General features: G+C 40.4%; 1 protein-coding gene across 2 annotated transcripts in view; it reads right to left on the bottom strand.

Moving 5' to 3' along the window:
* Nucleotides 1-7,541: 7,541 nt before the first annotated feature.
* LOC109928526 (collagenase 3-like) overlaps nucleotides 7,542-14,626 on the bottom strand; it is a 12,112-nt gene continuing 5,027 nt past the window's right edge. The window contains exons 6-10 of one of the 2 annotated variants that reach the window (XM_020528479.2): nucleotides 14,125-14,242; nucleotides 11,468-11,601; nucleotides 9,149-9,308; nucleotides 8,959-9,062; nucleotides 7,542-7,923 (exon numbers count right to left, since the gene is read on the bottom strand). In XM_020528479.2, the coding sequence (XP_020384068.1) occupies nucleotides 7,823-7,923; nucleotides 8,959-9,062; nucleotides 9,149-9,308; nucleotides 11,468-11,601; nucleotides 14,125-14,242 (617 nt within the window). In that variant the 3' untranslated portion in view covers nucleotides 7,542-7,822. The remainder of the gene's footprint in view (nucleotides 7,924-8,958; nucleotides 9,063-9,148; nucleotides 9,309-11,467; nucleotides 11,602-14,124; nucleotides 14,243-14,626) is intronic. The other variant, XM_048598128.1, reaches the window with a different exon arrangement.

Genomic DNA, 14,626 nt, shown 5'->3' with positions numbered 1-14,626 from the left:
CATCCCTTTTCCTACCTATGTCGTTGGTGCCTATGTGGACCACAACTTGGGGCTGCTCCCCCTCCCCCTTAAGGATCCTGAAAACACGATCCGAGACATCACGGACCCTGGCATCTGGGAGGCAACACACCAACCGCGAGTCTCTCTCGTTCCCACAGAATCTCCTATCTGTCCCCCTAACTATGGAGTCCCCAATGACTAATGCTCTCCTCCTCTCCCCACTTCCCTTCTGAGCAACAGGGACAGACTCTGTGCCAGAGACCTGTACCCCATGGCTTACCCCTGGTAAGTCATCCCCCCCAACAGTATCCAAAACGGTATACATGTTATTGAGGGGAACGGCCACAGGGGATCCCTGCACTGTCTGTCTGTTCCCTTTCCATCCCCTGACTGTAACCCATCTACCTTTTCCCTGTACCTGAGGTGTGACTACCTCCGTGTAACTCCTCTCAATTACCCCCTCAGCCTCCCGAATGATCCGAAGTTCATCCAGCTCCAGCTCCAGTTCCCTAACTCGGTTTCTGAGGAGCTGGAGTTGGGTGCACTTCCTGCAGATGAAGTCAGTGGGGACACTAGTGGTGACCCTTACCTCCCACATTCTACAGGAGACACAGGGAGAACGTGCAAACTCCACACAGAAGGTTGCCCAAGGCTGGAATCAAACCCAGGTCCTTGGTGCTATGAGACAGCAGTGTTAACCATGGTGTCACCATGCTGTTGCCAAAGATTGGCTTGCTAACAGGAAACAGAGAGCTTAAATGGATCATTTTAGGTTGGCAAAATTAAATGAATTGTATGAATCAGCTTTCTATTAAACAAATGGTGGATCACGCCTTTATCATTTCTCTAAGGCAGGTTAGCTTCTTTTGAAAGGTTTTCCATCTCCCCTTCAGCCTCTACAAGTGGGTGGAGCTCGTAGAGTTTCTTTGTGTCTAAGAATGCAACAATCAGTACATTTCAGACAAGCAGTTGGGAGAAGGTACATCCAGAATGAGGTATTACCTGTGTGAGTAGGTGTTCCTGCAAGTTTAGTGCACCATTGGATCAATGTTGAGACCTGTTTACAATTTATATAAAACATATTGATGAAAGGATGGCAGGTCTGGTTGCCAAATTTACTGGTGGCGCCAAAGATGGGATGGGGAGAGATAAGTTCTGAAGAGGACATAAGGAGGTTAAGAGAAGCTATAAGTAGATTAAGTGAGTAGGCAAAGATGTGGCAAATGGAGCATAATGTGGAAAATGTGAAATCATCCACTTTGGCAGGGAAAATAATAAAGAAGCATTTTATCTAAATGGCAAGAGATTACAGAGCTCTGAGATTTGAAAGGGTGTAGGTGTCTAAGTGCTGTAATACAACAAGTTAGAATGCAGGCACAGCAATTTGATAGAAAAGCTAATAAAATTTTACAATTTATTAGAGACAAATTGAATATAAAAGTAAGGAGGTTAGGCTTCTGTTATACAAGGCACTGCTGAGACCACATCTGGAGTATGGTGTACAGTATTGGTCACTTTATCTAAGGAAGAATGTAAATGTGTTGGAAGCAGTTGAGAAAGGTTTACCAGACTAATACCTGGAATAGGAGCATTGTCGTAAAGGTAGGTTGGACAGGCTTGGCTTGTGTCTGTTGGAGTCTAGAACTGTAAAAGACCACTTGCTTGAAACATGTAAGTTCCTGAGGGTTTTTGACAGGTTAGTTGTGGAGAGAATGTGTTCTCTTGTGGAAGACTCAACAACTAAGGCTCAGTGTTTAAAAATCAAGGGTCACTGATTTAAAATAGATGAGGTGAAATTTTTCTCTCAAAGACTTGTGAGTCTTTGGTGCTCTCTCCCTGAAAGGTGGTAGAAGCAGAACCCTTGAATATTTTAAGTTAGAGATGGATAAATTCTTGCTAAGCAAGAGGGTGAAAGTTTATCAGGAGTAGGTGGTAATGTGGAGTTGAGGTAAATTTCAAATCAGTCGTGATTTATTTAAATTGTGGAAAAGGCTTCAAGTGCCAAATGTTCTACCGATGCTCTTTGTTCATGTGTATGTATTTAAATGTGGAATGGTAATGTCATGTGGGCTTTCCTCTGCTTTCACATCAATTTGGAGAAAGAAAATGGCAAGACTGACTGACCTCTGGACACAAGTAAGCTTTCTTAGTGTAAAAAATATCCTACTATTTGAGTGTATTTTGAGCTTTTTTTCTCGAGGAGTGTTTCAGAGCCATCATGTCAAAACCATTGAAGGGATATTTTCTTAAAACAGACCAGAATCTTACTTGTCTTGCTAAGTGTCAGGTATGTCAAGTTTTATGGAAGGCTTCCCACTGCAAGGATAACATCTTTTAATGTTTCTTATCAAATTTACCTCACTTCAATTTTGAGAATACTTAATCTAGCTTGAGTGGATCATTTAGTAAGATAGGAAGATGAATATTAATGAGGCATTAATAAGATGATTTATATTCTATAATCCCCCTTAATTGACAACTCACTACTGACAGATGCATAAAAGATACAGCGAATTACTCCCAATGTCGAGATAGGTCTTGTTGGACTTCACACACCATTCTGCCACAAATTTCGCCATAGTACATTTTCAGGCCCCTGTAAGATTTGCACTTAGATTTTTGTTTTAATGGGAGTAGAATATTTACCGTGTAACCTTTACTTTTGCTAGTAACTTCAGCCTTTTTGAAGACACTGAAAAATCCCTTGTATCTTGAAGGAGCTTAGATTTTAATCAAAAATAAATTAGCTGTTTTCTGGCTGGTCAATATCCTATATGTGGACCTAGGCTGTCTGTGCCCCAGAAACTGATGCTGCTGATTGGCCAAATACCCTGATGTCTTTTTGTTTGCATAGTTTTCAAGTTGTTTTAGAAATGTCTACCATCCAGATCTTGGAGTCTTCAGTTTTTTTTGTGTAAAAGGCACTGCTGCTAACCATATGTGTTTTTTTTTGCCTGCAACAGTGTACTTAACCTAATGCATCACTATTTGTGTCATCTGTTATAAAATAAGAAACTAGGATATGGACAATGTGAAATTGAAGAATCCAAAAAATCTTTATTAAAGTTAAGGTAATGCACAAACTTTATATTCACGAGCACATAAGAATCTGGGTTACACTAAGCTATGTGGTTACAAAAAACAGCATGCTTTCAATAGTAGGACTCCGTGCTCCACGGTCTGTTCCCCTGGACACATACAGAGACAAACATTGGCACCTGGGAGACCGTCAACTCAGTGAGTGATGCTGTTTGGTCAAGGAGGGGCGCTTGACGAAGGACTGTAATGAGTTCAAGAGCTGCAACCTCGGAGAGGAAACAGGCCACCTCTGCAAGGCCTGCCTAAGACAGGGAGGCCAAATATGATCAAATGACCGGCAGTGGCAACGTGAGCCGTGGACTGCCAAAGGATGGACAGGAGCCACCCTCCAGCAAGAGCATTGAAACAAGGGTCACCCAGAAGAAAGGAGAGGCCGGTGAAGAAAGAAAGGAGGACAATATAGCCAGGCACCAACCAACTCAACCTCTACCTGAGAAGTCAGAGCCAATGGGAGGGGAGCCAACAAAGAAGTCAGGAGAGTGGACAGAGGTATGGATGAACCTAAAAATAAAAAAAACACGCAGAGACCCCACTGGCCAACAGCAAAAAGGAAAGAGGCAGCTGCATGAAAGACCCACCAGCAGCACTTCAGACAATGAAGATATATGAAGATGTACAAAGCTATGGGCCAAGTACTGGAAAATGGGAATAGAATAGTTAGGTGGCTGTTTTTAACCAGTGGGGATTTGATGGACTGAAGGCCCCTTTTTTGTGCTGTAGATATCCATGACCCTATGACCATATAGGGACTGTTAATCCAGGGACGCAGGTTATGTTCTGGGGACTGAGATTTGAATGTGGCCATGGTAGAGGTTGAATTCAATTTTTGTTTAAATCTGGAATTAAGAGTCTAACGATGACCATGAATCCATTGTCATTTGTCAGGAAAAAATTATCTGATTCTCTAAAGTTCTTTTGGGAAGGAAACTGCAATCCTTACGTGGTCTGGCCTGCATGTGTCTCCAGACAAAAGCACTTAGGGATAAGCAATAAATGCTGGCATAGTCAGTGATGCCCTCATCCTGTGAAGGAATAATAAAAACCATGACTAAGATGGTAGGGTGACAGGAAGACACCAAGTACTGCACCTCCCACCATTTTACAGGCTCAGGGCATAGGATTTGTTTCGGATTTCTGTAGACTTTTGAATATTCTCTTTTGGTGCTGTATGGTTTTATGACCACATGCTAATCCCAAACATCTGATAAGACCCCCATTTCCAGCTGGTAGGAAGTGCAAATGGATGGGTAGTCTTCAGTCATACCTTTGAGAAAGTGCATATACCAAACCTCATTCAATAGCTCCTTTTGATGGCATGCCTGAATCCTTCCAATTCATTATGTGTCACTGGGGAGCAGTAACATATCACGTAGATTAACATGGTCATACTGTTCCATACAGATCTTAAAAAAAAGGCCTGATAAAGCTACAATTATTAACTTCTTCATTTGCAACTACAGCTGCTGTGACAATTTCTAATACTTTTTGTTTAATTTGTGGGGCAGAAATGTAGTATTGTCATTCCAAATGATTTAACAGGATTGTTGTTTACGTAAATTGCCCGTGGTGTTCAAGGGTGTGTAGCTTAGGTGGGTTATAAGGGGATGGGTCTGGGTGGGATGCTCCAAGGGTTGGTGTGGACTTGTTTGGGCAAAGGGCCTGTTTCCACACTGTGGGAATTCTATGTGATTCTATGTGAATAAATAAGATGATTGTTCTTTTTGCAAATACTTCAAATTCTTGCATGCATTAAACATTTTTGATCTGAAAAGCAATCCCGAAGCACTTTTCAAAAATATGTACAAATTAATGAATAAATGAGATGCAAAGCCACAATGGGAAAAGATGTCAATGTTTGGTTTTGAAGGGTTTATAAAGTGAGAGGTGAAGGATGTTAGGGAAGACAAACTGGTGATTACAAATGAGTCACCTTTCAGGCAATACTGACAGCCTGGTCTCAACAGTGAAGCGCTCTCACATCTGAGTCACAGAGTCAGAGGTTAAGCTTGACTTCAGACACTTGAACATAAACTAGGGAGGTACTTCTGTGCTGTGATGAGGGAGTGGTGCGAATCAGAGATGACATCTTCAGGTGGGACATTAAATTGAGATCCCATTTGCCTTCTCAAGTGAATGTGAAAGATTCCATGGCACTGCTGGAAGAAAAGCAGTGTATCTTTTCTGATATAACAAGGTGTAGAGCTGGATGAACACAGCAGGCCAAACAGCATCAGAGGAGCAGGAAGGCTGACGTTTCGGGCCTAGACCCTTCTTCAGAAATGGGGGAAGGGAAGGGGGTTCTGAAATAAATAGGGAGAGAGGGGGAGGCGGATAGAAGATGGATAGAGGAGAAGATAGGTGGAGAGGAGACAGACCGGCCAAAGAGGTGGGGATGGAACCAGTAAAGGTGAGTGTAGGTGGGGAGGTAGGGAGGAGATAGGTCAGCCCAGGGAGGATGGACAGGTCAAGGGGGCGGGATGAGGTTAGTAGGTAGGAGATGGGGGTGGGGCTTGAGGTGGGAGGAGGGGATAAGTGGGAGGAAGGACAGGTTAGGGAGGTGGGGACGAGCTGGGTTGGTTTTGGGATGCAGTAGGGGGAGGGGAGATTTTGAAGCTTGTGAAGTCCACATTGATACCATTGGGCTGCAGGGTTCCCAAGCGGAATATGAGTTGTTGTTCCTGCAACCTTCGGGTAGCATCATTGTGGCACTGCAGGAGGCCCAGGATGGACATGTCGTCTGTGGCATGAGAGGGGGAGTTGAAATGGTTCGTGACTGGGAGGTGCAGTTGTTTAGTGCGAACCGAGCGTAGGTGTTCTGCAAAGCATTCCCCAAGCCTCCGCTTGGTTTCCCCGATGTAGAGGAGGCCACAACGGGAACAGCGGATGCAGTATACCACATTAGCAGATGCGCAGGTGAACATCTGCTTGATGTGGAAAGTCTTCTTGGGGCCTGGGATGGGGGTGAGGGGGGAGGTGTAGGGGCAGGTGTAGCACTTCCTGCGGTTGCAGAGAAAAGTGCCGGGTGAGGTGGGGCTGGAGGGGAGTGTGGAGCGGACAAGGGAGTCACGGAGAGAGTGGTCCCTCCGGAAAGCAGATAAGGGTGGGGAGGGAAAAATTCTTTGGTGGTGGGGTCGGATTGCAGATGGTGGAAGTGTCGGAGGATGATGTGTTGGATCCGGAGGTTGGTGGGGTGGTACGTGAGGACGAGGGGGATTCTGTTTTTGTTGTTATTGCGGGGAGGGGGTGTGAGGGATGAGTTGCGGGAAATGCGGGAGACACGGTCGAGGGTGTTCTCAACCACTGAGGGGGGAAGTTGCGGTCCTTGAAAAACGAGGACATCTGAGATGTACGGGAGTGGAATGCCTCATCCTGGGAGCAGATGCGGCGGAGGCAAAGGAATTGGGAATAGGGGATGGCATTTTTGCAGGAAGGTGGGTGGGAGGAGGTGTATTCTCGGTAGCTGTGGGAGTCGGTGGGCTTGAAATGGATATTGGTTTCTAGGTGGTTGCCGGAGATGGAGAGGTCCAGGAAGGAGAGAGAGGTATTAGAGATGGTCCAGGTGAACTTAAGGTTGGGGTGGAAGGTGTTGGTGAAGTGGATGAACTGTTCGAGCTCCTCGTGGGAGCACGAGGCGGCGCCGATACAGTCATCAATGTAACAGAGGAAGAGGTGGGATTTAGGGCCAGTGTAGGTACGGAAGAGGGATTGTTCCACGTAACCTACAAAGAGGCAGGCATAGCTTGGGCCCATGCGGGAACCCATGGCCACCCCCTTTGTCTGTAGGAAGTGGGAGGAATTGAAAGAGAAATTGTTGAGGGGGAGGACGAGTTCGGCTAAGCGGATGAGTGTGTCAGTGGAGGGGGACTGGTCGGGCCTGCGGGATAGGAAGAAGCGGAGGGCCTTTAGGCCATCTGTATGGGGAATGCAGGTGTTTAGGGACTGGACGTCCATGGTAAAGATGAGGTGTTGGGGACCGGGGAATTGGAAGTTCTGGAGGAGGTGGAGGGCGTGGGTGGTGTCACGGACATAGGTAGGGAGTTCCTGGACCAAGGGGGAGAAAATGGATTCCAGATAGGTGATCTTTTCTGATATCCTGGTCAACATTTACTTGTTTACCAAGATGTAAAAACAGATCTGGTCGTTTATTTCGTTTTCATTTATGGGAACTTGTTCTGCATAAATTGACTGTTGCACAAGGTCATTTCCCAGTGTTTTCCATTTGATCTCTGGACAAGTTAGCTAGAAATTAGAGAGCGAACGGCACAATCCACAAATAATGTAAATTGGAAAATTATCCAGTGTAAAAATTTAAAATTATGACACACATTTAATAAGTAAAGGCATTTGACATTCTGTTCTCACTGACATTAGTGTGTTTTGGCTGAAGGGTTGAGAATTACTGGGAAATTTTAATAAGGCAGAAATAATGACATTTTGATGCATTAAATGCGTAAGATATTTAATTTTCTTAAATTGTTACAGCAGTCATTGGAGAATAGCAAATAAAAGTAGAGTGACAAAAATGAAAGTAGCCCTTGAAATTACTCAGCAGTTCTAATGAATCAAGTTATTACAGGTGAAACTCAAAGTAGAATGCAAGCCCAGAAGTTTGAACAGGGTTAAAATGGCAAAATTCAATGACACGAATATTCTTGAATCTTCTTGAATTCTTGAATCTTCTACACAATTTTGAAGTTTTCATTAAATGGCACAAATATATTTATTACTTGCAAACTGCTGAATTTGCATATTCAATATTATTGACCCTTTGGTTGTAGTAGTCGTAACAAAACATTGTATATCCACTGAAGAAATTAATGAAACCTGGAAAAATAAAATGAATCATTTAAGAAGCTAATGCTCACAAATGTAACCAGAAATTGACTGAAAAGAAATCATATGTGCTACAAATGGTTTTGTCCACTATTATGTCTTAAACAGCTTTACAGAAGCATATCTGTGTGATTGTTGCTATGTGTGAGATACAGGCATATCAGATGTGATATATCACAAGTGGACTTGAGAAGAATTGTGGACTCATGGACTGATTATGCTGGCCGGGTTTATAATCAATGTTCCCCTCAAGCTTCCTGAATGCTTTGCCATACAACCCGAATGTGCCACACAATGTACATGGAAAGTCTACTGAAGCAACACTCTTTTAAGATGCATGCAGGCACGGCCATGCATCAATCTGAAGTTGGCTACACACAGCAAACAGATTTTAGAGGGAACAGTGTTTACAAATAGCATACAAATTGTGGCAGTTATAGATCCTGCCTATTGTTCTTTTTTTAAAAGGCTTTGGAGCAGTTCAAAATGTTGATGAATTATTTTAAAGTTGTGATTCCATGGAATTGGTGTGACATAGGCATAGCTATTCAACATGTTGCCCAGTTGTGGAAGTGGCAATGGGGACAACCTTTCGTTACAGAAATGGTCTATTTTTGCTTTCCAATAGAAATTAAATTTTGTGCCATCTACAATGATATGCTTATCTGCAACATGTGTTTTACAACTAGGCAGCAAGTTGAGTATCCACCTCATAGAATTGTACAGTGTTTGAAGGAGCACATTTGCTGAGGTTATTAATTCTAGCTAATATGCGGCAAAATTTCCTTTAATATCAATAAAACAAGTAAAAAGATCTCCTGATTTTTTCTTCTATATCGTTCACTATATACTCATGAGTCTTTGTTATTATGCATGACAGAAAGGAAGACTAAAATATTTTTATTCCTAAGTGAAATATTTCCCTGTTCTGGTAAATCACGGATGATGGAATCTAACATAATTATTCATTTGCACTCATTAGAATTGCTAATCAAAAAGAACACTGTATCTTAAATAAAAATGTACCATTCTGTTCAAAAGCAGCATCCACTTGGTTACCAATGCCATGCCATTCATTTTCTATCAATTTTGGATAGCCCTGATCCATTTCTTTTGTAGCATTGTTGTAACTACACAAAAAGGACACAATTATTTTTAGAATCATTATTAGTTTTAGAGAGAATACTTGATAGAAATTTCAGTGGAACAGTCATACCTCCAACATTTGTTTCCCACAAAGAAGAATGTTTTTCCAACCTGACGAATTTGTACTGCTGCATCAATTTTCTTCACAGTTGGGGGAAAACCCAAACTATCAATAGTCTTAGGGTATCCAGGTAAAATGCTGTAGCCATTGACAGCCCAGTATTGATCTCCTGTATAATTAAAATAATTGAAATAGTTTCTATAAATAAATCATGAAAATAATTATACATCTCAAGCAAAAAATGAGCATGCAGAGTTCTTAATCTTGAGATTTAAACTAATAAGGTTTAAGCATGTTATATATGTTTATTGATGTCATGAAAAATAAACTGAGATACTTGTTTGTAGGAATGGTGGAATGACACACACTTTCCATGGGAAGCTCTGTGGTTTCAGGTCAAACAAGATCAAGGAAACTTCTGCCAATTATCACTTGTCATAATCCTTACTTTGAAATGTCAGTACTTTTCCATGTTAAGCACTACTTAAAGGAAGAACTGATGAAAACAAGAGCAAAAATATAATCCGGGTGGGAATTTCAATTCCAACAAAAATAGAGGCTTGATAACGCTGACACTAAATGAGTTAACCAAGTATTAAAGGACATGGTTGGTGGTTTGGATATGCATCACATAGTAATTACATCAAAACAAGAGTTTGTTGCTGATACATCTATATGAATAGAATCTATATGAGCAACTCCCAAGGAATCCATGTGAAAATAAAATTCACTTTAGAGTGAAGATTCCCTCCGTGATGTCTTTGACACTACCAGAAATACACCAATGTTAAGATCTAGTCATCAAATATTGGAGATTGTCAAGTACTTGAGCTGTCTGCAGCTAGATTATGTACCACATTCTGGCCCAACTCCATATATACATCATACCCAGGTTCAATAAAGAATTCAGAGGAACAAAACCAGGCTGTTCTTACAATGAAGTACCAATATGATGACATGTATGTAAGTCAAACTTCATTACCACCATCAAATTCCATTGGCACCATGATCATTAAGTGCCCTACCATTAATATCCTCAAGTCACCTTTGAGCAGCAACTTAATTTATCAATATTATGGCTACAAAAACAGTGCAAAGGCTGGGACATCAATGAGGACTGTCTCACCTCTTGACTCCTATTGGGTCTCCACAATCAAAAATGCTCAAGGTAGGAATATAACAGAATATTAACCAATGCCTTATGGATAACTAAAGTTTCTTAATGAAAGTAGCAATTTTAACATTTATTTCTAAACTTCTGCCCTTGTGTATGCATTTAATTTTCATTTAGATTTAAACATATTCACATAAATTTGGTTCTGAGACCATTAAAAATGGTTTTATTACAGGCATAGAATACAAAAGCAATATGATAGTGTTGAAAATATATGAGGAATTAAATTAACAGCAGATTGTTTCCATTGGTTAGAAAGATAGAAACAAGAGTACCCAAATTTAAGTTAGTCACAAAAACAGTTCAAGGGAAAATTAGAAAAAAAATCTTTATGGAATACTTGTAGAATTTGAAATTCTCTGCTACAATCTCTGTTGATGCAGAATCAATACATTATTTTAGAATAGAACCAGGAAGAATGCTAAAATTTTTGAGGGGTTTACAGGAGAGTGGAAGCAAGCTGAAGTGAGCCAGAACAACAGACTTGATCAGCTAATTGCCACATTCTATACTGTAACAATCTGGGATTCTATGTAAGTACAGGACTGTTAACACGTCTATCCGAAATAACTCCGAACTCAAAAACTCAGAAAGTTGTGTGATTGTGAAGGGCTAAGGTAGTGAGTTAGTTTGAATATTATCCTTACTTCTTGTTGCCTCAGTCCGAATCCACTCTAAACTGATACTGAGCCACAGCTTTTAATCTTCAGTAAATCAATCAAAACACTCTAATACAATGTCATATTGCAATGGTCATAAATTTAATAAGAAATCATAGTATAACTTTGGTATGATTAAAATAAATTTGTGAATCTTAATGTAATTTTTACTGACAATGAGTCCATAAAACCAAACTGATGTTGAATTATCTGGAAAGGGCATCTAGTGGTCCATTTGGACTCACTAGTGAGTGAAAAACTGTTGTTTTGAGACTGTGGGAATATTATGCACATAAGAACAGTCACTGATGAGAAAATTAATTTGGTTCATCAAAGTTCATCTCCTACCTGACCTTAAATGGCGCTATGTAGTTTGTGTTCCAATCTCTAGCATCAACATCTCTTAAATTAAGTAGGAATAATTACAAAGTCATGCATCCAAAACTCCCAATACCATTAAAGCACAGCACAGATGACTTAGGAAAGATTTCTAACCTTTGAAAAATAGTGTAGTTCCCTCAAAAAAGTTTTCGTATGAAGCATCAATGTTTATGGGAAGATTCGGCCATACAGATGTTATCCGCATTAGAATTGCACCTGGCATTTGTGGGACAACACGCCAAACAAACCTAAATGGAAATTCAGAACATTAGTGCTTTCCAATTCTTCTCATTATTGTCGTTTGGTTAAGTTGATATTGAATACTAAACAGTGCAGCAGTCTAGAAATTGAAGGATGTCCTGTAATATTAAGTTGATTGGCTGCTGTGTTTTAATAGTTGTGATTCAAAGTTGACAATTGATCTCTTCTCTTAAAAGCCAGCACCACAGTTCTTGAACACTGTTTTAGCAACAATACATTTTCTTTATTCCTGTAAATGTAATCATTGCCTAGTTTACGGCAAAAGAATGAAAATTAAAGCAGAAAATGTGTAACATACACAACAGCACCTGAGGAGTGAACCAATGAGGTAACATGCTCAGAGTAGAAGTTATATTTTCTTGAGAAAACTGAAAGCAAGGAGTAAGTGGAGGAGGATAATCAATGTTTCATGATTTCTGCATGAGGTCAGTTCCAGAAAATCAGATAAATGATGTGAAATGGAACAATCCTGGTCCTACCAGCTCACTTTATTCTTCATGTAACTTTGTGCATTTAGATAAAGGTGTTCCTTAGAAAGTTAACAGTGCATCCCCAGCAGACTGTAAGCTGAGAGAGCAAAAATGAAAGCATATTAAATTAGAGTCAACATGGATAGGGAATCACTCAGGAGGTAGGAGTCAGAGTAGAGCAATAGGTTGCATTCTCTAACTAGAAAGATGTGAATAGAGGTGGCCTCAGGGATCTGTAATGGAATCTTAGTATTTCACCATATTTATAAATGACATAAATAAATAGAGAGCTGTATATGCTAGTTTACTGATGTCACCAAATCAGGAGGAACAATAATCAGTATACAAGGGAGCAAGAAGGGCCCTTGTGGTATTTTTGTAGTTTCCTTAACTCTTGAGTTAAGAGACCTGGGTTCAAATCCCACCTGCTCCAGAGGGATATAGTAACACCTCTGAACAGGTTAATTTTTTTTTAAGAAAGCAGTAAGTTACAAAGGGATATTGATAGATAAACTGTGGTAAATTGAATTCAATAGAAGAAGTGTGAAGTAATCCTCTTTGCGTGCCTGAACAATAGATCAAAATTTTTTCCAAGTGGATAAGAAAAGAGATTCAGGGCTAGGTACAAAAGCTAATAATCAGTTATGAGAAATTCTAATGACTTATGGATCCCTATCTTGTGGAATTGGAATTCGAAAGGCTGGGAGTAATACTATGTTTAAAAAAAAATTGGTTTTGGGCACTTCAACTCAGGAAGGATATACTGACTTTGCAAGGAGTGCAGCACCACAGTGATACTGGAGGTAAGAGTTAAATTATGAGAACAAGTTGTCTAGATACAGCTTCTTTTATATATACAAGATAAGAGGTTATTTAGTTGAAGATTAAGATTATTTAGTAAGTTATTTTGATAGTTAAATAAAAAATATTTCTTCTGGTGGGGGAATATAGAAAAGGGGATGTAATATTCAAACAAAGGTGGCCATTTACAGATGATGTCAAAAAGCACTTCACATAAAGGGTAAGTATAAACTAGAACTGTCTCCTCCAAAAAGGTTTCAGGTGAGGCCTATTGAAAATTCCAAACCAGATTCTTGTTAGGCAATAAAATTTAGGGACCAAGTTTATTAGATGGGACAAAGTTCAGACATAAGCTAACCGAATGTGGAACAGGCTCAAAACATTATATGTTCCTATGTGCCAAAAACTTTGTGAAGATAGAGTCTGTCAAAAGGTAAAGTAATGCCCTTGAATTTTCTTTCTGCAAAATCCTCTGGTCCGCGACCAGGATCATAACTGCAGGTATCACCAGTTACAATCAAATGGCTGATTCTATCCCCGTCTACCCTGTTCCCTGTCTCAAATTACCCCCCATCCCACTCCTAGTCCCTTCAAACCTCCTAAATTCTTAGACAACACCTTCAAAACTCATGACCACTGTCATCTATATCAACAGGGCAGCAGATATATGGGAACACCACTGCCTGTAAGTTCCCCTTGAGGCCACTCACCATCTTGACTTGGAAATGCATTTCTTTACTGTCACGGGGTCAAAACCCTGGAATTCCCTCCCTCAGGGCATTGTGGGTCAGCACAATGACTGCAGTGGTTCAATAAGGCAGTTTGTTACCACCTTCTCAAGAGCAACTAGGGATGGGCAATAAATTCTGGCCCAGACGGCAAATGCCACTTCCCATGAGGGAACAAAATAAAATCCAATATTAAGGCCCTGTCATGAAATCCTGTCAAATGTGTATAAGTCACACAAATGGCTACAGGCATGAATATTTGGTCCTCAGTTGGCACTTGCTAGGAGAACTCTGGGAAAACTTGTCTCTCCACATCTTATTAACATCAAGGATTTACTCTCAAAAAGTTATCCTTCATTTTTACTTTTCAGATGCTGATAGACTCAATATCAATGCCAAAATTTCGATAATATATCAGATTAATGATGTTTTCTTCTTTACACCATTCTAACACGTTTAGAGTATTTTCAAATTCTGATAAATGCATGAATGACAGAAAATTGTTGCATACCTGTCTTTAAAGAACATAATTTCTCCACGGAGTGTACTAACTGCATCGAAGGACAGGGTAGGATCACATTTCTCTGGAGTCTTTGGGTGACGCTTTTGGTCAGGATTATTTGATGAACCTATGTTGATGTATATAAAAAATGTCTGGTATGAATAAGTATTTTAAAAATTAGTAAGTCACAGTGCTGAAGTATTTACATCCATCTTCAGCCACAAGTGCCAAGGGGGTGATCCATCGCACCCAGCATCACAGATAACAGCCTTCCATTGATTTGATTCACTCTGCATGAAATCTAGAAATGGCCAAAAACACTGGATACTGAAAAAGCTATGGGTCCTGATAGTATTCAGGCTAAAGTACTGAAGACACGTGCTCTTGAAATAGCTATGGTCCTTGCTAATCTGTTTCAGTACAACTACAATAATTTTATCTACCTAACAATGTGGAAAATTGCCTATATATATCCTGTGCACAAAAGACAGGCCTCTGTGCGGAGGTGATG

Source organism: Rhincodon typus, chromosome 6 (assembly GCF_021869965.1).
Source record: "Rhincodon typus isolate 14 chromosome 6, sRhiTyp1.1, whole genome shotgun sequence".
NCBI lineage: Eukaryota > Metazoa > Chordata > Chondrichthyes > Orectolobiformes > Rhincodontidae > Rhincodon > Rhincodon typus.
This window is presented reverse-complemented; position numbering and strand designations above follow the sequence as displayed.